This window comes from Salvia hispanica, chromosome 5, assembly GCF_029641045.1.
Source record: "Salvia hispanica isolate PSC_SH4W2 chromosome 5, Shi_PSC_v1, whole genome shotgun sequence".
NCBI lineage: Eukaryota > Viridiplantae > Streptophyta > Magnoliopsida > Lamiales > Lamiaceae > Salvia > Salvia hispanica.
Window position 1 is genome coordinate 2,908,112 of NC_142696.1, and position 24,253 is coordinate 2,932,364.

At 36.2% G+C, this 24,253-nt stretch overlaps 4 protein-coding genes, 2 long non-coding RNA genes and 1 pseudogene across 7 annotated transcripts; 2 read left to right on the forward strand and 5 right to left on the reverse strand.

Moving 5' to 3' along the window:
• Positions 1 to 1,187: 1,187 nt before the first annotated feature.
• On the reverse strand, positions 1,188 to 4,794 carry LOC148924211 (uncharacterized). Its single transcript, XR_016130366.1, has 2 exons — positions 4,661 to 4,794; positions 1,188 to 3,597 (listed from the first exon to the last, which is right to left on the reverse strand). It is a non-coding gene; the product is annotated as an uncharacterized LOC148924211 (long non-coding RNA).
• On the forward strand, positions 4,659 to 9,538 carry LHW (transcription factor-like protein). 2 transcript variants are annotated; one of them, XM_048085850.2, is made up of 10 exons: positions 4,659 to 4,797; positions 5,657 to 5,845; positions 5,946 to 6,027; positions 6,154 to 6,195; positions 6,291 to 6,350; positions 6,439 to 8,085; positions 8,172 to 8,273; positions 8,377 to 8,517; positions 8,609 to 8,734; positions 8,820 to 9,538. In XM_048085850.2, the coding sequence occupies exons 1-10, from the start codon at positions 4,703 to 4,705 to the stop codon at positions 8,997 to 8,999; spliced, it is 2,664 nt and encodes an 887-aa protein (XP_047941807.1). In that variant the 5' UTR covers positions 4,659 to 4,702; the 3' UTR covers positions 9,000 to 9,538. The 2 variants fall into 2 exon arrangements, with proteins under 2 accessions (XP_047941807.1, XP_088914326.1); XM_089058200.1 differs by lacking the exon at positions 4,659 to 4,797 and adding an exon at positions 5,145 to 5,277.
• An 829-nt stretch (positions 9,539 to 10,367) lies between these two features.
• LOC125188810 (uncharacterized) lies at positions 10,368 to 13,918 on the reverse strand. Its single transcript, XR_007170776.2, has 2 exons — positions 13,779 to 13,918; positions 10,368 to 11,160 (listed from the first exon to the last, which is right to left on the reverse strand). It is a non-coding gene; the product is annotated as an uncharacterized LOC125188810 (long non-coding RNA).
• LOC125188798 (aluminum-activated malate transporter 8-like) lies at positions 11,969 to 13,934 on the forward strand. The gene is made up of 6 exons (XM_048085852.2): positions 11,969 to 12,310; positions 12,469 to 12,609; positions 12,683 to 12,955; positions 13,053 to 13,168; positions 13,255 to 13,398; positions 13,571 to 13,934. Exons 1-6 carry the CDS (start codon positions 12,028 to 12,030, stop codon positions 13,910 to 13,912), a joined length of 1,299 nt encoding a protein of 432 aa, XP_047941809.1. The 5' UTR covers positions 11,969 to 12,027; the 3' UTR covers positions 13,913 to 13,934.
• Positions 13,935 to 15,867: 1,933 nt separating this feature from the next.
• LOC125188808 (NDR1/HIN1-like protein 1) lies at positions 15,868 to 16,832 on the reverse strand. The gene is made up of 2 exons (XM_048085865.2): positions 16,540 to 16,832; positions 15,868 to 16,367 (listed from the first exon to the last, which is right to left on the reverse strand). Exons 1-2 carry the CDS (start codon positions 16,753 to 16,755, stop codon positions 15,951 to 15,953), a joined length of 633 nt encoding a protein of 210 aa, XP_047941822.1. The 5' UTR covers positions 16,756 to 16,832; the 3' UTR covers positions 15,868 to 15,950.
• A 1,916-nt stretch (positions 16,833 to 18,748) lies between these two features.
• LOC125190014 (NDR1/HIN1-like protein 1 pseudogene) lies at positions 18,749 to 19,502 on the reverse strand (annotated as a pseudogene).
• A 2,944-nt stretch (positions 19,503 to 22,446) lies between these two features.
• Positions 22,447 to 23,972, reverse strand: LOC148924212 (uncharacterized). The gene is made up of 2 exons (XM_089058969.1): positions 23,611 to 23,972; positions 22,447 to 22,991 (listed from the first exon to the last, which is right to left on the reverse strand). The coding sequence occupies exons 1-2, from the start codon at positions 23,970 to 23,972 to the stop codon at positions 22,610 to 22,612; spliced, it is 744 nt and encodes a 247-aa protein (XP_088915095.1). The 3' UTR covers positions 22,447 to 22,609.
• Between the last annotated feature and the right edge of the window lie 281 nt (positions 23,973 to 24,253).

Consider the following 24,253-nt stretch of genomic DNA (forward strand, 5'->3'; position numbering starts at 1 on the left):
CATAAAAATTATTAAAATGAAGAATTAAAATTCATGGCCCATCTAATCATTTGGCATAAAAGGGCCACTTGGAAGTCTCCATCATTATTGTGGAGAAACCTAATAATGATAAAATAAAAAAGCGACATATATACAGTGAAAAAATTACTCCATATGTGTAGTTAATAAAATTATTTAATTTCATCATAGTTTGCATACTTTTTAGTGATATTGCCCTCTACTATCACGAAATTTTTAAAAAATTGAATTTTTCCCACGAACTTTAAAATTGGCAAATAATATCATGAACTTTACCTCGTGTTTGTTTTTTCCCACAAATGAAAAAATTCCCACAAATAATATTATGATATCGAATTTTTTTCGTAATTTCTCGACAAAGTTTCAAGTTTTTCAATCTTTGAAGATAGTTTTTCTTGAAGCACACCCTCCAAAATTGTTCTTCAATCTATTAAAATAACATGAATTTTTTATTCGTGGGAAAAACCAAACCCGGGATAAAATTCGTGATATTATTTGCCAATTTTAAAGTTCGTGGGAAAAATCCAACTTTTTGAAAGTTTCGTGATATTAGATGTCAATATCCCTACTTTTAATTATAATTCAGTTTCGATTTCATTACGATTTTTTCAAACGATTTAATATTAAAAAAATGTTAAACTAGTATATTTCATTTTATTTTATACATTTAGTTTTGATTCTACCACTTTATAATTATTATTGATATCATTAATTTTATCAATTACAAAAACAATCAAATCAGATTTGTTATTTTATTTTTCATGTTTCTATCAATATACAGTATTCCAAATATAATTATTTATGCCCCCTTGATTTGCTAGCAGAATTGGTTCTGTTACATTGAATTAGCTACGGTTTTTACAATGACCCAGTAACATTTAACCAATTCTATTTTAAAAATAGTTTATGCAGTTTGACTATTTTTATCGATCAAATATAATATTTATATTGCCTTTCATCTATACATAATTCTATCATGAACTGAAAACCCCTTTAAAAACAACAATCACATCGCATCGTAAAAATTGCAAAAGTAAAATATTTATACTTCAAAATATTAATTCATTTTCTCAAAAGTTCAATCGTCCTTTTTAATAAAACAAATCAGTCGTTAGGACGTAAGTATGATTTACTTAACTCACGATTAAACTAATCCAAACACAATAATGTTAATATAAACCCTCCAATAAATTCACTAAATAAAAATACATATCCCCTCAACTAAATGAACACATAAACTGTACCAATGCACGATTTGTTCAACTATAACCATTTACTTATATAAACCATGCAAGTCAATTTACACACACCTAATCATAAAATTAAAAATAATCCATCGCCAAAAATAATAGAGTAAGTGTGAATCAAAATTTAGAAAACATAAGACTATTGACTTCCCCATATCTATTTAATTTTCTAAAAATTAGTTTACCAACCTGATAATTAAAATAAAAAAAGTAAAATAAAGATAATTATTTTCCAAATAAAAAAATAAAAAGTAAACGAAGTGACAAAAGAATAGCGTCATGGGCCCAGTGGGCCCGTGGTCCTGACCCGACACAGATCCTGCGGTGGAGAGAGACTCGTGTTTTTTTTCTAGAGAGAGAGAGAATGGAGGGTATATTGGGTATTTCGGGGTGGGACAGCAACTTCCACTATTGGGCAATAAGGCTTTTTTCGAGGGTACAAGTTCTGAATCCCTGAATTCTACTTCTGAATCTGACCTCACATCTAAATCTAAGGGGCAGAATTGGAATTACCGTACTATGATTTATGGTTTAATTATTCTATGTAATCAAGTTATGGAAAAAGGTCTTTTTCCCCATCCCATGATTTAGTAAAGCTGGGTAAATTTCATTCCAAATAAAATGTAATCAAATCTATTACTACTTCCGTCACCCAAAATTTGCTACACTTTTGACCCGACACGAGTTTTAAAAAATGTAATGGAAAGTGTGTTGAAAAAGTTGGTGGGATGTGGATCCTACTTTTAAAGCATTAGTTTTATTTTATAATAAAATGTGAGTAGAAATGAGTTAGTGGAATATGAGGTCCACTACCAAAAATGGTAAAAATGAAGTGTATCAAATTTTCAGGGACGGATCGAAATGGTAATATATATCAAATTTTCAGGGACAGAGGTAGTATTGCTTAGTTTCAAACCTAAGAGCACTCCCAATGGTTAGGCGTTAGGGTCGGCGAAAAATCGCCGAATATCGCCGGATTATAGCCGGGCGTTGGGGTGAATTCGGCGATAATTCGGCGTTAAATCTACCGATTCATCGCCAACTCCTGATTCATCGCCGGATTATCGCCGAATTATCGCCGACCACTGTGGGCGATAATTCGGCGATAAAAATATTTTTTGTTTTTTTTTTTTAATTTCCCCCCTATAAATACACACCTTCTCTTCATTCTCTCCCCATCCTCATCCCTTTTTTCTCTTGAATTTTTTAACTTTGAATATTTTTACTTTGAATTTTTTTTTCCATTCATGTACTATTTTTTTTATTAATGTTCGTCGTTGTAATGTTTACTCGTGTTTAATACAACGAACTTTATTACTATTATTTGTTTTGTCTTATAAATTAAATTAGCTAGCTTTATTATATACAAAAATAAAATAATTAAATTAGTAATGATGTAAAAATGAAATGTTGAGTTAGGGAGAAATAAGGGAGAAACCATTGGAGCAGTTGGCTAAAAGTTGGCTAAAAACTGTGGATAAATTATGGTGCTGATGTGGCGCTGATGTGGCAGGAGTTAGGGAGAAATAAGGGAGTTTTTAGCCGGACCATTGGGAGTGCCCTAAATTTAAATTTTCTTATAAAAATAGCGGCTCAATTTGCTTGAAACTAATTACTACCTCCGTCCCCCAAATTTTGACACAGTTTATTATTTCGATCCGTCCCTGAAAATTTGACACATTTCACTTTTAACTATTTTTGGTAGTGGACCTCATATTTCACTAACTCATTTCTACTAACATTTTATTATCAAACTAATACTTAAAAGTAGGACCCACATCCCACCAACTTTTTCAACTCACTTTTTATTATATTTTTAAAACTCGTGCCGGATCAGAGTGCGTCAAAATTTGGGGGACTGATGTAGTATAAAAGTACGATACGTATATAAGTAAACACAAAACTCGTTGAATTGAGAAACCAATTTAAAACCAATTCATTGCTTTACTTAATATTTCATTCCTAATTTTTTAAACAATATTTCGTCGTCTCAGCCATTGTATTTATTGGATTTAATTTAACTGTATTTTTCTTAGTATTAAAAAAATTGTCCGATTCAAGAAATTGACATTCGGGTTTAGAGCATCTTGGCTTCATTTATATGAGTGGAGCCATGATTCAAATTTTGTGCACGTTTTCTTGTTCAATTTATTTGACTTTATCCATAAAATTATTTGTCATTTTATTTTATTTTCTCTAAAAACAAATCTTAAAAAGTTTCAAAACTTTGAGTATCTCGCACACATACAAACACACAAGATATATTTACCTTTTAAGCTGGCGTCGATTTAATTACGTTGAAGTTCGACTCTCATCCTTCAAATTTCGTTTCCTGAATCAAACAAAACACTAATTAAATGATTTTTTTTGACACATTAACCGAATATATTGAAGAGAAGACAGTTTTTGACTGAACAAAAATTCCAAAGATTCTTCACAACAGTTCCAAAATACAGATACAAAATTCTGACTGCCTCCCCCCTGAATTTAGTTGAAAAAAAAACACACAAAAAGCAGACAAAAAACCCACCCCCAATACCCCCACCCACCACCCCCCAAAGCCAGTGGCAACCATGGCAATTCCCTCCAAACTCAGGGTCTGTTTCCATCACCCACCTCTCATTGGTTAATCATAATGGCGCATTTTAGCACACTGCCCCCATCATCTCCTCCTCTGCTGTGACAAAAAGGAAAGAGAAATAGAAAAAGAAAGAGAGAGAGAGAAAGCAAAAGCATCACATAAAAACCATCATTCTTGCACACTTCGACCCCATCACACAACCAAAAAAAAACTCAAGCTCCCAATTTTCACACGCTCAACACACACACACTTCAGAGTGACATAACATTCCAGCAAAAATCCATCCCCTTCCTTCAAGAAACACCATCTTTATTCCCTAAAACCCAAATTCCAACCAAGAAATCAACATTTTCAGCTGCATTTTGCAATGGAGAATGTTTTCGTTGCCGTTAACTGTGAGCTTAAAGCTTGTGGGATAGTGTAGTGTTTCTCTCTGTTTGTCTAGAAGTGGGAAAAAGAACAGTCTTTTTCCTCTATCTCTCTCTTCATACTTCTTATTCTTCTACTCTCTCTCCTCCCTCTCTCTCTAGAATGGCCTGCGAGCGAGTGATTGCTGAAAGCTTGGATCCAGAGAGGAAAAGGAGTGGTGGTTTGAGAACTAAACAAGCTGGGCGTGGCTCTTGCAGAGGAAGTTAGGCTAAAGTAGAGAGATTGAAAAATCAAGAATCCCTTTTTCTTCACCCCTTCTGTGAGGAATTATCACAAACACCTTCTGTCCTCACACACAGCTCAACATTCATTAAGTGAATCTCCATCCAAACACACACACATACACACACAGAGACAAAACCAAGAAAAAGAAGAATTTCTGCACCTTTTTGCACTGCTCCATTGAAAGGAATTAAAAGCAGCTGCGATGGGGTATTTGCTGAAAGAGGGTTTGAAGACTCTTTGTGGAGTTAATCAGTGGTCTTATGCTGTTTTCTGGAAGATTGGCTGCCAAAACCCCAAGTAAGTTTTGTTAAAAATCACATCTTTTTCTTCCCCTTTCCCCCCTTTTTGATTAATAATCAAGATAAAGATTTCTTTTTTCCAACAGTTGGTGAATTATTTTTTTCGGTTGTTTCTTTATATTTTTCTTATGAAAAAATTCCAAATGGAGGAATTTTGATGTATTTTTCAGTGAATTCTTGATTTGTGCTTTTGTTCAGTTGCGTGTAGTGATTCTCTTCCTCTTGGAGTTTTGTGAGGACTACTGATAATGGATTGAGAAAAAAAGAAAAGGAAAAAAGAGATCTTTATTTTTTTCACATAATGGATCTTTCATTTTCTCCCTGAATAAGAATAAGCCAAGTGCTAGTAACTGAGTACATCAAGATAAACTCCTTTTTCCCACAAGATTTCATCTCCCTTGACTAAATTGAAAAGATTGTGTTTTGTTTGATCCACAATTATTTGTTTTGTGTCTGGTAAAAGTTGGCTAGTTAATTGGTAATCAAGATTTGATTTGACATTTAGCAGATTTAGTAGATATGGGTGTCTCTCTCTCTCTCTCACCCACCCTCTCCACCTCTCTCTCTCTTCTTGCTGTGTGATCTGATGTGCAATAACTTTCATTTTCTGTTATTTTGGAGTTTTCTGGTTGGTTAGTTCTATTGTCTTGTAGAATCTCACTGCAGTAAAAAATTAAAGAGGTTTTGATTTAGTTGAAGATATAGCCTCTCTCATGTTATAACAACAGCCAGTCTCTTGGATTCTGATGTTTCCCTTGTCTGCATCTATGTGTACTCTTCCTCATATGAAGCGATTTCATATATTTTGGTGGTAAAAATGTAGAATGTTGATAGTGAACTTACCTTTGCTCTTGCAGGCTTTTGATTTGGGAAGAATGCTACTACGAGGCTGCAACGTGCTCCAGGCAGCCGGGGAAAGAGAATGCAGACGCTGCTGCTCTTGATAACTACAACGCCTCTTGGATCTCTGCAGAAGCAGGGGACAGGGTGCATTTGCTTGTGAACAAGATGATGATGGACAGCCATGTTAATATTGTAGGAGAAGGGTAATGCCATTGAAAACAAAATTCAGTAAAAGTCTTGATTTAGTGTAAATGAAGTAATTTCTCTTATACCTCAGTTAACATGGTCCGGTTTTTGCCCCAGGTTAGTTGGAAGGGTTGCGTTTACAGGAAGCCATCAGTGGATCCTATCTGAGAATTACTGTGGAGACTCTCATCCACCAGAGGTATAATATTGGGATATGGTGCTCGCCTTCTTGATTTGATTGGATCAAATCAAAGAAGACGAGCACTTGTTGAAGCTCTGGCAGATTTCTATTTAATACTGAATATTTGAACCTCCTCTTTTGCAGGTTGTGAAAGAGGTATGCCAACAGTTTTCAGCTGGTATGCAGGTAATAAGATTAGCATGTTTTGCTGTTTCTTGATTTATTTTTTCCAATTTATAACCAAAATCTGATTTTTCATACTTGTTTCCCTTCTCGATCAGACGATTGCAGTTGTTCCAGTTCTTCCCCATGGCGTCGTGCAGTTTGGTTCGTCCATGGCTGTAAGTTTATCATCTGAATAATCTCGTATTCCTCAGATGGTTTTCGATTAGAGATCATATGATCTAAATCAATGCCTGTTTTCATCAGATAATGGAGAATTTGGGGTTTATCAATGATGTAAAAGCATTGATACTTCAGCTAGGATATGTATCTGGTGCACTACTATCACCAAATTATGAAGCAAAAGAAGACACTCCAAGAATTGGGGTTCCAGTGGGGAACTTCACTTCTGGAGGCTTGTCTCTCGAGTCGAATGCATGCTCGTTCGACTCTTACAGCTACCCAGGGAACTCGAACCAGTTCCCCTTGGCTGGAAAAATCCAATACGGGCTCAAGTCAAGTGGTACCGTGCATGAAACCACACACTTGAACCATGATGGGATTAGGCACCACAACTACCAATTCGCAAATGGTGTTGCAAAAGCTGAGGTTATCCCTTCGAATCCCGAGATGTGGAAGAACCTAAATACCCCTCTACACGCACCGAGGTCTGCTCCAGGTTTGCCTTCGAGCAGCTTGCCTACTTTTAACTACGGCACAATAAGAGGTGCTGAGCAGAAGATGGTGCCCACTACCAGCAGCCAGGACCATTTTAGTGCCCCCAACGACGTCCTGCAGCCATTGGTTGCGAATTCGGGCTCAATATACTGTTCTGATGGTTCTGTCATTCACTCATCAGTCGGAGTGAATGGCGCCATGAGCAACAGTAAACCAGTATCAGCCGGTGCTAGTCTACCTAAGAATGAGAAGCTTCATAAAGTGGAGCCTTCCAACTCTAATTCAGTTGACTGTTTCACATCTAATTCTTCGCTTGCTTATAGCTCTGACAGCAAACTTCACCACGTGGACAATGGGTTCGGACAGGGTGAGTTGAACGACTGCAAAAGAGAGATGGCGCGGCATCCAAATCAAAGCCATGATATGCCTCTGCCTCAGTTTGCTGAGCATCTAAATATGGCTGAGCTTATTTCTGGAGGTCAGATTCCTTATGTGAATAACTCCAGTTATGATGATGTATGCATCCAAACTGAATCAGGGGGAGATGACTTGTTCGATGTTTTGGGGGCTGATTTCAAGAATAAAATGTTTAGTAGTTGCTGGAATAGTAGTTTGAGTGATGCATCAGCCATAAATTGGGATAATAAAAGTAATCTGCCACCTAAGAAGAGCCTTGCTTCTTCAGAAGCATGTTCTGCCAGCCAAGGAAACTCAGAGAGTGGGATATTCCCCTCCGACCATCTATTGGAGGCCGTGGTTTCTAAGGCTCGACCTTGCAGTAAGCAGAGCATGGACGATAATGTTTCCTGTAGAACGACGTTAACAAATATGAGCAGTGCCTCCACGCCCAGTGGTTCACTTCCTTATGGCCGATTTGGGATCTCTGACCAATTGAAGGGAGAGTTGTTTGGTGTTCCTAAATATCTGGCAAAGGCAGGAGCAGTGAGTTCTTGCTCGTTGAGAAATGGGTCCTCCAACTCCAAGGAAGAATCAAGATCTTATTCCCAAGGAAGTTCCATTTACGGGTCACAGATAAGCTCATGGATGGAGAAGGATCAAAAACCAAAGGCAAGTAACAGTGTGTCCACTGGACATTCCAAGAAGCCGGATGAAACGGGCAAAACAAACCGGAAGCGTCTTAAACCTGGAGAAAGTCCGAGGCCTAGGCCAAAAGATCGCCAAATGATCCAAGATCGCGTCAAGGAACTTAGAGAAATCGTGCCAAATGGGGCAAAGGTAATAAACACTATCACAGTAGAGAGTATAAATCTTAATGATTTTGTGATGTGTTTGTGGCATTAACGCTTTTGTTTTGCTAACAGTGTAGCATTGATGCTTTACTCGAACGCACCATCAAACACATGCTTTTCTTGCAAAGTGTCACGAAGCACGCAGACAAGCTAAAGCAAACTGGAGAGTCTAAGGTCCAAACTGCTATTTCAAACTTTTCAAGTTGACAAACTATTTCTTTCCCCCGTGGATTGAGAATGCAAAATATTTACATTCTTCAGCCTTTTCACGCCTCAGATTATTAGCAAGGATGGAGGTTTGCTTTTGAAAGATAACTTTGAAGGAGGAGCTACGTGGGCGTACGAAGTAGGTTCACAATCTATGGTCTGCCCGATCATAGTTGAGGATCTCAATCAGCCTCGACAAATGCTAGTTGAGGTAACACAGCCGTCCTTGTTCCTTCCATGGCTCTAAGCTTGAAGTTATACACATCACAAACTCATATATTTGTTCCATTTCCCACGAATAGATGCTCTGTGAGGAACGTGGTCTGTTTCTAGAAATAGCAGACATCATCAGAGGACTCGGCCTAACCATCCTAAAGGGAGTCATGGAGACACGGAATGACAAGATTTGGGCACGATTTGCTGTAGAGGTTCGTATTTCAAGCCAAGAATACAAGTCCATTCTGTTTTTCTTGAAGTCGCCTTAATAACCTGTCAATTTCTCTTTTCTAACAGGCGAATAGGGATGTGACGAGGATGGAAATCTTCATCTCATTAGTCCGTCTCTTGGAGCAAAGCTCAAAAGGCAGCACACCTCAACCGAATGGCATCAACAACGACAACACCCTAATACCACAGCAGTTCCACCACGCAGCCCCGGTTCCCTTGACTGCTAGATCCCGTAGCTTGCAGTGACGGCCACACCTGGTCCGAACGTGTTAAGAGCGAGCAGACAACCCAGAAGCTTCGCCATGACTAACATGTTCAAAAAGAAACAAAAACCTCAGCAGCAGAGCTAGCTTTCTCTTCCAAGACTAAACCTGTAGGTAAAATGATGCTCCAAAGAAACAAGAACTACTCGTAGCATTGTAGTGTATACAAAAATGGTGATTACTAGACTTCATGGGGCTTGGCTTTAAGTTAATTGGATGGATGAGAGGGGGAAAAGAGCAAACTGGTTTAGAGCTTTTGGTTGTTGATTAGTGTATATTCGTATTAAGCATGAGAGATTGTGTTGATTAGGGACAAGGTGTGGATTCTGGAACTGTTTCTTTACTTTTTTTTTTTTTTTAGTTTATGTCAGAATTGTGGATTCATTTGCTTACAAAGTAGTAGTATGTCTTTGTTTTCTCCTAGCCAGTTGTATACTGCTGCATGGTGGTGTTATTCTCTGCCGGACATGGCAAGCGCCCTTGTTGAGTTTCGTAGTAGATTATGAATTCGATTTCCACCAATGCGTTCTAATTTTAGCCTGTTGTAGTAATTTTTATTTTGTACTTTACCATTTACTTCTTTACACATTGAAATTTATTTTGAACATGGTCGTGGATGGCAGCCAAAACCGCCGTCTCTCTAACATGAATGAATACATGAGGTTTCCACATACCACCCGGCAAAAAAGAAAAATAGAGTGAAAAAATTCAGATACTTATATACGTTGATAATCATAGCTAAGAGCATCTTTAAGGGAAGATGTAAATGGAGATGTAAGTCATATAATTACCATATTTACCCTTTTTTTTAATGAAATATCATTTTCTAAGAAAAGAAATATTTGAGAAGTATTATCCCTTTTTGAAGAAATATTTTTACCTCCCCAATATTTGAGAAGTATTATAGTACCTTTTTGAAGATGTATCTTTACCTTCCTGACAATCAGGAAGGTAAAATCTTTTAACTACCATATTTGCTATCTTTTCAAGAAAAATCTTTCTTTAATGAAAAAAGTATTTGAGAAGGTATTATACTTTTATGTTTTGGAAGACATTTTGTACTATTTTTTTATTTACAAAAATAATTTTCCTTTCTATATAGTACTACCTTTTTTCTTTGGAGTTTGTTGCTTTTTAAATTAGAAAGATATATTTCCCTTTTTAAGAAGGTAAATAAATGATAATACATTTTATATATACCCTCCTCTTTGGAGATGCTCTAAGGGTTTATAATCAGGTAGGTTTTGATTTTTGCACTACTTTTATCAATAAAATAGAAAAATTACTAAAAATTGATTTCTAATTAATTTTCTATTAAATAAACAGATCCAGAATCAAGAGCTCAAATCAATGAAGAAACCAAGGATATAACATTCACTCGTAATGAAACCTTGCACTAATCAAATGTCTAACAACAATAACAAATTTAGTGTACTCTGTTTACAAGAGTTGTGTGGCAAAAAAACACTAAATTTAATTAAATAAACAGATCCAGAACAAGAGCTCAAATCAATGAAGAAATCAAAGATATAAAACTCAATCATAGCCATAATTAAAACAAAATAGGCGATTCCCTTTTCATAAACTCTAGTTCCACCTAAATTTGCTAATTCTTAGCCCATAAACCTCAATTATGATATTACTACTAATTAATTTCTCTACTCTCAGCTTATTTTGATTTGGATGGATCATAAATACGTATACATAACGTCGTATCAAATAAGATAATATACACAATATAGAGAAGTTTTGACTTCAATTTTAAAGTATGAGAGTACTTTTAGTGGGTGAGAGGAGCACTACATATGCTGAAATTGACTGCATCAAATACCCTAAAGATCAGTCTAATTATACATGAAGTGACAGGCATTTATGATTTATAGGGCATTACATCCTTAAATTGTGAGGAGGGAGAGCTGTTCTTTTATCATTTTAAACACTGGACATTATGCAAGAATTTTATCCTGTTTATTAGCACTTCAGCAAGGCAAATATAGACCAAGCAGGAATCAGGTTCACCACCATACATCTTATCACTAATAACACAAAATTCATCTTTAATTATCTGCTTACTTTACCAGTTAGACAGATGGTTTTCTGCTCTTATTTCTTCGCGTTTCAACTTTCCAGAGCTCTTCTCAGTCCTAGATGACAAAAAACAAAAATAATAAAGGTTAGAGAAGGACAAGAGACATAAAGCATGTTGAACTTTAAGGTCTAATCAGGTTCTTGAAAAGTTGAAATGATCTCTCCAAGTACAAGAGCTAGATGCTGCTGCATGACAACTGGAACTAATGGTGCAGACTGATTTCAAACTCAGACGTAATCTGGAGGAGAGGATACACACTAGATGTATCGGGCAAGAGAAATGAATGACGCATGAATGAAAACAACATGCATGATAAACTTTTAAGATATATGTGTTGCTGTTGGAGCTGCAGATATTCTATTTCAAGGGCTCATAAGGCAGAGTCCTGATTATACTTAGGATTGGGCAGATAAGGAACATTTTCAAAACAAATCAGCATCTATGCGCTACTTTTGATGTGTAGTTTTCAGTAAAATTAGATGCGTAAATCCAGAAAAGACCTTCAGATGCTGAAGCTAGTATTCATCTTGAGACACAGGGGAAGGGGAGGACTGATGAGTTGATGAGTATGGAAACCTCACCAGTCACCACATGGGAGGGTTGATGAGTATGGAAACCTCACAACTGCGTCACAATGTAAATAAACCGAAATTGTATTTTCTAATCTTGGTAAAGCTCCAAACATATTGAGCCTAAACCAGAAGCAAACTGCTGTTTATTGGAAAATTATGAAACACCACTTCGATCATCTAGCTAAAGCAGCCTCATCTTTTCACTAAATGAACCAATTCCTACATGGTAATATTCCTTTATGCATTATGCTCCTATATAAGTAATTCAATCCATACCACTCTCATTGCAGAGCCAGCTTCGTACCTCCATTCCATGAAAAGCCAGTTATAGTATTATCCATTAGCCAACAATGATGGGGCCAGAAAAACAAGAGAATCCGAGCCTTCTCAAAAGGGGATGGTTATGGCTTAGAGATATTCCATCTAAGCCCATAGCTAAACTATGTGACGTAGCTAGGCGAGCAATAAAGGTAGCAGAGGAAGATCCAAGAAGATTGATTCATTCCCTCAAGGTCGGAGTTACAGTAACATTAGTATCATTGTTGTACTACCTCCAGCCTATGTACAACAACCTTGGTGCCTCTGCAATTTTGGTTGTCATGACCGTGGTGGTTGTTTTTGAATTCACAGTTGGTATGTTCGTATATTCCTCAAACTAAAGCATTACCCTATGTATTAACATACCAAAAGCATAGCCAATATACTAACACAGACCAAAATGTTAGGCAATGTCACATGCTACTTGGCTCAGGAAAAAAACCTAAATGGCTAATGCATATATGTTGTATTAGGTGGAACAATTGGAAAATGCTTGAACCAAGGATTAGCAACCTTAGCAGCTTCTGCTCTTGCTATTGGAGCTCAACACTTAGCCATCCTAACTGGGAAGAGAAGCGAACCGTATCTGATTGGACTATTTGTATTCATACAAGGTAAAATTCAATAAGAAAGATACAACCCATTAAGTTCCTGATCCCATTACTAATATAGCATGTATCTTTGCAGCTGTAGCCATGACTTTCATGCGATTCTTCCACAACGTGAAGGCCAAATATGACTATGGGGTGCTTATCTTCATCTTGTCATTCATCCTGGTTTCCATATCTGGTCTTAGAATGAATAATGTCCTAAACTTGGCTCAAACAAGGCTTGTTACCACACTCATCGGTGCATCAACTAGCCTGGCCATCTGCATCCTCTTCCGCCCTGTGTGGGCCGGTGAAGATCTTCACAAATACGTGGCTCAAAACATAATCCAGCTTGGAAATTTCTTGGAAGGTATCCCACCATATTACATCACTCAATACAGACACCATCATAGTCCATTCTTGGACTGATTCCTGACAGGCTCACTCTATTTTCACTATCAACACAGGACACCTGGATCTGTGTTTCAAAACATCGTGTGATGCAGGGATAGAGATAACAAAGCCATCTATCATCAACCTAGACAGTATCCTTGCAGATTCAAAGGTCAAGGAAGAAACCTTGGTGAGTGAAACAACTTCTCAGACTAAGCGCATTTTAACTGCGAATCTTCCATTTCTTAAAAGTGATTAGTCATGTCCCCTTTGCAGGCCGATCTAGCCAGATGGGAGCCAGGGCATGGTCGGTTCATGTTTCGCCACCCATGGGAACAATACCTCAGAATCGGAAACTTAACAAGGCAGTGTGCCTGCCGACTTCAACCAATCAATGGCTACTTAAACTCCGATTTTCAAGTATATCTCAAACATTTCCTTTTACATTCTGCTATGCTACATCTCATAAATTACTCCTACCAATAAACACATAACTGCACATGCACAAACCAGTATATCATTCATTCATAAATTGATCGTCGAATTAACTCAAACAACATACTGTACTGTTTAATTTTTGCCATAACTACAGGCACCAAAAGAAATCGAATGCACAATCAAAGAGGCATTTACAGAATCAACAAAGGCATTGAAAGAGCTGGCATGGGCAATAGAAACAATGACGGAGCCATCATCAGCTAATCCACACATCGAAAACCTAAAAATCGCGTCGAGAAATCTAAAATCTCAGCTGAGATCGGGTGATTGGGGAGATCAAAGCGATGTTCTGCAAATAATACCTGTTGCCGCGGCGATGATCGATACGATTTCCAGCGTGGAACAGATTGGTGATGCGGTGAAGGAGCTCGGTTTGATGGCGAAATTCAAGAGTAGAATGGCGGAAATTCCGAGTTTGAGTGTTGCGATTGATTAAGGAAATTGAATTTTCTGCCGAAGCTCATGAGCAAATTTTAATGGCGTGTGGAGTTATTTTAGATCGAAATTTTCATTTTGACAAAATTATTTAGTTCAAAACTTTTATTTTGGTTATCACTGAAAAAACTCGCTACTTTTCATTTTATATAAATAAACAGAAATTTTAAAATCGCATATCAATGAACTCGAATTGAGTTTCTAAGACTTTTGGAAGTAATATTCCCTCCGTTCCATAGTAATAGAGTCATTTTGTTATTTTAGTACGTTCCATAGTAATAGAGTCATTTCCTTTTTTAAATAAACGTCAACACATATTTCCACACCTACATTACTTTCTTTTACTTTATTCACTCTTCATATCTCTATCTTTTTCATTTTCCATTTTTACTCCATTCACTTAACTCAACTAATATAATTTTTATTAATCTCCGTGTCGAAAAGAAATGTCTCCATTATTATTGAACTGATGGAGTATTATTTTTTAATATTTTTGCAGCAAAATTTTTTATGCTCAACATTCTTACAATATGTCCCGATCATTTAGCGTTAGAAAAATTAAATGAATTCGAATTTTCAAATTATTGTTAGTCTCACGACACGAGGTAACAATAAACAAGTTCATATATTGAAAATTAAATAGAAATAGATTAATTTTATAAATGTAACTAGCTCGAGAGGAACAATTTAGTTAGAAAGTACTTTTCCAGACTCTAATAAATTGGGAGTTCGAATTACTATTCTCTTAAAGAAACGAAAATGTTTGCAAGCTTGAATTGATTTTTTTCAATTATCTCACTGATATCACGACTATTTATACTTTTGTTTAATTAACCATATATGACCAATTATACTCTTCACAGTTCCAATTTCCAATGTTTTTTTAAATATATATACAAATAAATCTTGAAATAATGATCTTCGTGCAATGAACGTGATCCTAAAAATATGCTCGAAATCAAAATCATGAATCAAGAACAAAAGGTTAACACAATGTGCACATGCGTCTCATTCCATCCATTTGCACACATTCTAATTTTTTTTTATATTTGGAATGTCACAATCTCCCCCAACAAAATTCTTGGACAAATCGAAATAGGGAACTTTATCTTTTCTTGATATGTCAACAAACATAAAAAATGTCAATCAGTCGTTGAACGTTGTTTTCCTTTGGCTTTACACTATCCACGGTTAACTTTATTTTACGTACCAATATATAGAATACTTCTAATCGAAGATTTAATCATCAAAGTGATTGAAAAATGCATCATATCTACTTGATTGACAAGATAGATAAATTATTGGACATCAACATTCGATAAATAATCTGATAAAAATCGACACTACACGTGAAAATATAAACTTATACTAGTACTAATTAATTAGTCGGTTGAAAGGTTAATTAGCTCATTAAATTAAGCTCGACTTGATTAATAATTAAATCGCGTCGACACACATAATTAGATAACTTTGAATGTCAATATGTTCATTTACACTTAATTAGCACGGGTGTTTGGTGATTTAGTACTGTGTTTAGTTACACATATTTAATTCTAATGTTTCATTTCTTTTGGCAATTGGATATTCAGATAGCTAACAATTGCAGATATAGTATAATAAGGTGGTGTTCGGTTTGCAAGATAAAATAATACCAAGATACAATCTAGGATTGGATTGTGAGATTATTTTAGTCATAAGAGGTTAGCTATGACTAATTATTCCATGATTATCCATCTAGAATTGAGTTGTGGGGTTGAATCTCATGAACCACACAACAAATTTAATCCCGGATAAAAAGTGAAGGATAAATTGACCATGAAGTTTAGCTCGCAATTATCCAACATTGAAAGTCTAGTCGTCTACCGTCATTATATTGTTGATCACTAACGACCGACTTCATTTAATTCATCAGCGGTAACATCCACGTATGATTTTACGATTTCACCAAAAAATATGTTATGAAATAATTACGAACCAAGTTCAAATTTAATGATTTTTCTGAACTAAGTTCAAATTACAATATTAAGATACAATTAGTCTCACACATCAACATGGCAATCCATAATCAACTGATACTTAACCGCCACCTCTCCGCCGCCGCCGATCCCGACACTCCGCCCGCCGGAGTTTATAAACGCCGGACAATTCACATACAAATGGTACCCGCCGGAGACAAACGTCCCCACCTTCCACCTAATCCTGCCTCGGACTCTGATGTTCACCATGAGCGTGCCGGCGATCTGGTCCTGGCCGAGCGCCACGCCGAGCTCCGGCGCCACCGGCACGGCGTCGCCGTACAGAAACGGCGACCACACGGCGGAATCCTTGTGGCCCTGGTAGGTCGGCGGGAGGAGCGTGGGGAGCGTGATCTGCTGGCCGTGGTAGGCCGCGTAGACGTCCACGCGGTCGTAGTAGATCCCGATCCGCTGGTTGGAGTTGCGGGCGGCGAGGGTTACCTGCACAGGGGCGGAGCCAGGAATTTATAGGAGACAGGCAAAAAGTATGCATAGGAAAAATTAAAGTGTTTTAAATTAGTTTGAAATTAAAACAAATAAATTCTATAGTAGTAAATAATTTATGTAAAAGTTAAAATAAATAAATTTTATATAGTAAATAATTTATGTATGCCTGTATGGTGGTGGTGAGGGTGTTGGCGGATGAGAGGTTGAAGGCGAAGACGGTGGCGTCTTGGAGGAGGAAGGCAGGTTTGGAGGGCTGGAGGATGAGGAAGATGAGGAGGATGAGGAAGAGGACGAGGAGGAGGAAGGCGAGGGAGGCGGTGAGGAGGCGGCGGTGGAGCTTCTTGCGTTCGTCGTCTTCGTGGCCGCAGTCCTTGGCCGTCATGGCGGCGGCGGCGGTGGTTGTGGTGGTGGTGGAAGTTGGTTTGGAGGTTTTGTGTTTTGATTGAATGTGGGGAGATAGAGAGATTTGTGTGTGCATGAGATGTGTTATTTATAGTGAAGTTGTGGTTACAAATTATTAGAGGTAGTTGAGGTTAGTTGAAGTGTTTTTACTTTTTAGACTATGTGCTTATTGAACAAGGCATGGTATTTGATCAAATTATGTTTTATTCTAAAATTTAGAACTCGGTTGGAATAATTATGAAATTTGAATATATTTGTAATTATCTCTTGGAAAATATTTTTGGTGCAATTGTATCAAATATGATAGTGGAAAAAACACATGTGAATATCATATTACCGATAAGTTAAAAGATGATGTTTATTCACAAAGAAAATAACTCGCTTTCATTGATAAATCTCAACAATACGTTACACCTAAACGACCTGCGGGTCTTTTTTCCCATAGGATCATTGCGAACGAAAAAAAATGTAGTAGTTTTTTTTTGGCTATTTTTTTAAATTGCAATATAGATCAAAATTTGATCAAACTTCATATTTTTTTACAATTATCTTTTGTTTGATTATATATAGATATTATTGTTATTTTTGTTGTGAATTGCTTATGTACAATGTAAGCCATTTGCATGGCTCGAGAGTTGTGGTTTTGGATGAATACACCTTAAATGCATTTAGGATTAGTAGTATGAAGTGGGATATGGAATATACTAATTCATGTATTTCAGAGTGAAACTTTATCCCTTTTTAATGGCATATGCTTGAATCCAAAGGCTTCAAGATTCAAGAATTTTTGTAGGGCCCATTTCTAGTTGTGAACTAATAACAATATTAATATTGTAATGTTACCTGCCATTCGATATATGGAATCACTTTCAATATACACCATATGTAGTCGGACGTGGCAAATTATGAATTCGAGGCACTTTCTCTGAAATTCTTTACCATTGAACAGGCGACTAGTAATAAATTTGATAATGACTCTATTATTTTTATTTTTTAGGCATCAATCAATAAAGGCTAAAGATATCTTTTCATAATTTTCACATTAAAATCAGAAAAATATTGGTAGATTCACTTTTGAGCATGTCCGCCAATGTGGTTCAAAGATGCTATTCATCCATAATGTATTTTTACATATATAATTTTGATTCAAATAAAATTCAATTGTTAATGGTTAATTTAGTAAACCATTTAAGTCATCTGGAAACATTTTTTTCCTAGAATAAGTAGAAAGAAATAGATTTGAATAATGAATAATAAGATCCTTAATTTATTAATTACAGTATGATTTTTGTTTAAATTATACTACTACTAAATTAGCTTTTATGATCGGTCTACATAGCTATAATCTTAATTTCTAATTAAATAGGCTGGTCATAAAAGCTATTTCTATATTTTATCTTTGATCATATCAATTCGTTACCTAAATAAATAAATAAAAGCTATAACTACATTTTATCTACAATTAGGAAGTTATGAATCAAACAATGAATTGACCGAGTTCTTTTGGGTATGTCATAATGGATGACTGAATATTTCCTAGAGCATATATAGTACTTAAAGACAAAAGGATAATTTGTTTGAAACTTCATAAATTTTAAAATTTGGATTTTATATAGTAGTAGCTTGAAAATCCGCCAATAAGTTATTAAATTATTAATTTCTTTTATTTTGCAAACCAGACTACTTGTTTATCATACTTTAACGACTAATCTAGATTTCAGTGATAACACAATGTAACTTATTTAAGTTGCGCTTTTGAATGTCAATCAAAACAACCTCACATTTTATGCCGAAGTGATAAATGGATGTGTTTTGCCGCTTCTTATTAATTTGTTCTTACTTTACAACCAGACCTATTTATTTCTTACATCTAATCAAGATATCAGTGTTAACATAGTCTAACAACTTTCTTACATAGCACTATCGATATCAACCAAAACGACATCACATTTTAGGCAGTTACATTAAGAAAGTATGAGACGGAAGGGACGGAAAAAATGAAAAACGCTGTCGAAAAATGAAATTAAATTAAAATAAAGTACAAAATGTGTCCATAAACCCTCACACATCAACACGACAACTCACAAAAAACTGATACGTAATCGCCGCCTCTCCGCCGCCAATCCCGCTTCTCCGGCCGCCGGAGTTCATAACCGCGGGACAATTCACATACAAATGGTACCCGCCGGAGACAAACGTCCCCACCTTCCACCTAATCTTGCTCCGAACCACCATATCAACCGTCGGCGTCCCCGCAACCAGGTCCTGCCCGAGCGCCACGCCGATCTCCGGCGCCAGCGGCACGGCCTCGCCGTACAGAAACGGCGACCACACGGCGGACTCTTTCCGGCCCTGGTAGGCCGGCGGGAGCTGCGCGGGGGCGGTGATCTGCTGGCCGCGGTAGACGGCGCAGAACTCGAGGGTGTCGTAGAAGATGCCGATGCGGGCGTTGGAGTTGCGGGCGGAGAGGGTGACCTGCGCGGTGGTGGTGAGGGCGTTGGCGGACGAGAGGTTGAAGGCGAAGACGGTGGCGTCTTGGAGGGTGAAGGAGGGCTTGGAGGGGAGGAGGAGGAGCCAGAGGACGAGGATGAGGGAGAGGAGGAGGAGGAAGAGGCCGAGGGTGGTGGCCAGGCGGCGGTGGCGGAGTTTGTTGAGCTCGGCCTCTTTTTCCGCATCCGTCGGTCCGGGGGCCGGGGCCGGGGCGAAGTTGAACATGGTGGAAGGAGTTAGGGTTTTGGTGTGGAGAGATGAGTGATTGTGTGTGTGCATGTGTTTGTGTACTTATTTATAGTAGACTGAGCATTCGGATTTTGATTCGATTTTTATTTTAAGATCAAACTAAATCAAAAAATAATTTTATCTAAAAAGTTGACACAAGTCAAAATTGGAACAAAACCTAACTTGAAAATTCAGAAAGATAAATCAAAATAAAAATTTGGAATTGAATAATGATAGTAGTAGCATTTTAAAAAAAATGAAAACACAAAAGCAATGAATATTTATCACTTATGTACTAAATTATTCAATTAAATAAATCTAGGTTACGATTTTTTCGTGTGTTATAATTTAACTGAAAATTTGTGTTTACATAAAATGAAACCGAACTAAATCGAAAATCAAACCAAAATTTTAAATTAGATTTAATTCATTTTTTGCTCACTCCTACTGGGAAGTGTGCTGCTCATTTACATCCATTTTTTTTGCTTCACTACTTTTTGTGTAACGTTTTAGATAGTGCATTTGTGTTTGTTTATACGTAAGATTTAGTTGGCGTTTGTTTATATGTAAATTTTGTTGAGTTATGGAATATACCAATTCATGTATTTTATGGTGAAACTTTATCTCTTTTTCATGTCATATGCTAGCTAGAATTTCAATGGCTTCAAAGATTCAAGAATTTTTGTAGGCTCCATATCTCTAGTTGCGAACTGATCTAACGAAAACGAGAGTATAATATGTTAATGTAATTGTTAACCTGCCATTTGGAATATAGAATCACTTGCCATAAATACCAAATATTTAATCGGGCGTGACACCTTTCTGCAATTTAGTCACTTACTAAATATCTAATCGGACGTGATTTAATTTAAACGTTAATTTGCCTTTAAAAATTTATCAAACTTTACATACCTCTTATTAATATCTAATCGTTCAAACTCAAATTTAAATGTATAATATCTGACGAAATCACTTGTACTCCATATTTACCAAATATGTAATGGGACGTGCATGTCCCATTATTAAAATATAGCAATAGATTTGAACATTAACTAAGATTATTAATTTATTATCATTTTTTTGTTAAAATTTATATAATAATGGTTAGTCACGTTATGACTACCTATCTTTATTCTTTTATATTAACATATGTCAATAATAAAAGCTGCTCAATATTTTATTTTATCCATCATATCACTTTGTTACCTCCTAACATAGTAAATGAAAGCTATATCTTGTCTAGAGTTGGTATGTATGGTATTAAGCAAAATAGCAAATAAAGTAAATAAAAGCTGTATCAACATTTAGCATTTTGTCTAGAATTAGTACGTATCTATATGGTACACAATAAATAGTATTATCAAAATTCCAGTGTCTAAAAAGAAATACATCAATTATACTGGGAAAAGGATGGAGTATGAATCAACTAATTAATTGATCCGACACCCTTATGGCGTGGTACATAATTTATGGAGTAGTATTATAGTATATAAAAAGAGTACTAATTTATCAGTAAATTCTTACTTTCGTCAAATTTTAATTTTGCATATAGATTATCGAACAATTAATTTATTTTGGTTTTGCATTTAAATTATTGATCTATTCTTATTTCACTATATATCAATTATAGTAAAATTTAATTTTTGCTCAAACATGTTTGATGACTTACTTATGTAGCTCTATCCGATGCCAAACAAACGGTCCAAAACGACATCATATTTTAGGCAATAAAAGTATGAAACAACATCTTATTGTAATCTTACGTAGATTAAATAATTCGTTTATTGAATTGGGAACGAGATGCAAGTGAAAAAAATGAGAAATCATGAGAAACGAGAAGGGTGGGAGCACACCAAATAAAATTATTTAACCATAATTGAAGTTGTTATATTTGGTGACTAAATAGTGGTGAAGCTTTGGATTATTGGCAGCGGCGGTGGGAGTGGTGGTTGTACATTTGGGTTAGAAAATCAAAATTTGCTTGGCTTTGAAGGCAAACATCGCCTTTCTCAATTAGAATCAATGCATAAAGCATATAAGGCTTGATTTTTAAACCAAGTGAAAATTCGCATATGAAATCATTTCAACACAAGATATTTTTACATGAACTTTCTTGGACGACTATTTATTTAGAAAAATAACAGGGTAAAAGAAAAATAAAAAGATGATATTTTCAACAGTGCAAGACTCTCTAGCAATGGAGAAAGAGAAAATGAGTAAATGAATTAAGACCCTAAACCCTATTTACCCACAAAACTAATTAAAAGCCCAAATTTTACATAGTCAATCCATTATTTACAAAAACTTAATTTGATTGGCAGAGTGTTGCTTGGCCTAGAGATGAAGGTGAACTGCGCTCCACATGCCCGCCCCCCTCAACCTATCAACGTGCGGCGCGTGATGCGCACTTTCTGCGGCGAGTGGGCTTCGTTTGAGTTTTTAAATTTAGGGATATTGTCCCTAAAATCATGAACTTTGGTCAAATTTTGGTATTTCTCACGAACTTTAAAATTAGTTTAAAATATCACAAACTTTACATTTTGGTGTTTTGATATAAAGTTTGTGATATTTTAGATTAATTTTAAAGTTCGTGGAAAATATCAAAATTTGACCAAAGTTACGTTCATGATTTTAGAGACCAATATCCCTGAAATTTACAATTTATCTTAACGTTTAAATTATTCAATGCATTTATTTTCATTTATTTTTATAATTTTACCTCCAATATTTACCAAACTCATCTATAAAAACATAACTCAATCACACAAAATTCACACTAAAGAATTCTAGCCACAATTCTAACTCAATTATTTCCTAATAGTTGTTATACTTCACATGCAGCTCACGTTAATTAATTTGTTCATAGAAGGAATATTGATGCGTTGGAATCTAGCAAAAACCACATCCATAATATAGGATATTAACAAAAAGAATACTTTATAATACTACTATCTATCAAAAGAGAGTAACTCATTAATTACACATTAAACTCCGGAATTCACTACATTAATTAACTAATCCTATCAAAATTTGTTATATTTTCTAAAACTAAACTAACGATGTTTTTAATCACTACAGTCCTAGGTAACTAATTTCCCGAATTATTGAATTCTAAACTAGTAAGAATTGCATTTATCAACTCCATCATATAATGGGTGTGGTTCAATAGGGCAAACTTGAACTCGACAACTCTTACCACTTTCGGTCAACGTTCCAAATCTCTTAGTCAAAGGATCAAACTCAATCTTCAAATCCTCACAAATGATCATCAAAAAGGACTTGATCTCAACCTCGGTCGAGTGCATCTTGACGATTCGCAACGTGTTAGATTCCATCACCATATCGAGATTCACCACCCGGTTCTCGACGTCCTCCTCCATGCCAAACACGCCGTGGAGGATCATCTTCTTGCCGTCTCGGCTATACTTCAGGGAAGGGGACGTCATGGACACTGACCCCTCGTCCCCAGAGTATATCCAGAGACGCGGGACCTCGTACCTGTTGGAATGTAGGAAATCCAGGAGCAAGCAATCAAACAATAATCGTAGAGGAAATCAAGTGGAATCAATGTAAACATAAAAAATAAATCTTTTTTTTTCTATATTTATGTACTTGGAACACTTTATGAAAGGGTGATGAATGTAATGAAATTTGTACAACACAATTTAGTTTAATTTCCGATAGGATCATGAATTTTGATCAAAGTTCTGGTTTATCATTATTAATTTTAAAAATTTATCAGTTTTCCTATTTAAGCACATTTGTATTATTATTTTGAATTTATTAACCTCGAAACTACATTATTTAGTCATTTATATCATCACATTAATATTTAGGTTACTATTTATCAACAACACCAAAATTCTTATATGTGTATTTCTATTCAGAATCGAATTTGCCCCTAAATAAGTTATTATCGAACAATTGAAAAAATTTGAAACTTCACATATATGTATGGAATAAACTAGAATCTGACCAAACTTTACCCTAAAATCAAATATTGTCCTTTCATTTGTCTCTCATTCATTCAAGACATAAAATTAATAAATAATAAATAGAATTTATTGTCGTCCTAGAAAGGGGTGATCTTCTGCATTCTAATTTGGTTTATCCGTACCTGAGGTCCAGCTTTCTGAAATTCCCCTCAAGCGACAGCGTGGTCTCCCACGTTGTCGCCTTGTGGAAGGCCTTGGACACGTTGAACGAGGAGACAACCACGGGGTCTAGTTTGAATCCCGGGTTGTCGTAGGCCTCATTGACCTCCTTTGCGAAGCTATAAAAGGCTGTAGCTAATATTGCGAGCAAGATTAGGAGCGGCACGAGCCAATCACATCGGCGGGTGGGTAACCTGGCGGAGGAGAGGTGGGGGACGGCGTTTGTCTCCGGCAGGAGAGGGTTTTCGAGGTCCGGAGGCGGAGTGGTGTCGGAATCCGCCGTGGCAGAGGAGGGTTTGAACATGTTCAACGCACGAGTGAACATGTCCGATGGTTTGGAGGGAGAGGAAATCTATGCATATGTGAATTGTGATGTATCGAAACTTTGGTGGTGTGATTATATATGTATGAATAGATATATATGAAGATTGTTTGAGACATGATGGATTTGTTTCGCAATGCATATCTCCTGTGTTTTATCTGTTGAAGAGTAGAAGATTCTTGATTCTAAATAGATTCTGGATTCTAGATTCGGGTAGATATATACTAGTAATACTTGGAATCGCAGACAAAGTCTCCACAAAAAAAGGTTGCAATGTATATACA

Coding starts and splice junctions, on each gene's coding strand:
- LHW (XM_048085850.2), top strand. CDS start 4,703: ATGGGGTATTTGCTGAAAGAGGGTTTGAAGACTCTTTGTGGAGTTAAT. Junction 4,798..5,656: donor ATTGGCTGCCAAAACCCCAA/GTAAGTTTTGTT, acceptor TTGCTCTTGCAG/GCTTTTGATTTGGGAAGAAT. Junction 6,196..6,290: donor AGTTTTCAGCTGGTATGCAG/GTAATAAGATTA, acceptor CTTCTCGATCAG/ACGATTGCAGTTGTTCCAGT.
- LOC125188798 (XM_048085852.2), top strand. CDS start 12,028: ATGATGGGGCCAGAAAAACAAGAGAATCCGAGCCTTCTCAAAAGGGGA. Junction 12,610..12,682: donor ACTATTTGTATTCATACAAG/GTAAAATTCAAT, acceptor GTATCTTTGCAG/CTGTAGCCATGACTTTCATG. Junction 13,399..13,570: donor ACTTAAACTCCGATTTTCAA/GTATATCTCAAA, acceptor CCATAACTACAG/GCACCAAAAGAAATCGAATG.
- LOC125188808 (XM_048085865.2), bottom strand. CDS start 16,755: ATGACGGCCAAGGACTGCGGCCACGAAGACGACGAACGCAAGAAGCTC. Junction 16,368..16,539: donor CCCTCACCACCACCATACAG/GCATACATAAAT, acceptor GCCCCTGTGCAG/GTAACCCTCGCCGCCCGCAA.
- LOC148924212 (XM_089058969.1), bottom strand. CDS start 23,972: ATGTTCACTCGTGCGTTGAACATGTTCAAACCCTCCTCTGCCACGGCG. Junction 22,992..23,610: donor TTCAGAAAGCTGGACCTCAG/GTACGGATAAAC, acceptor ACATTCCAACAG/GTACGAGGTCCCGCGTCTCT.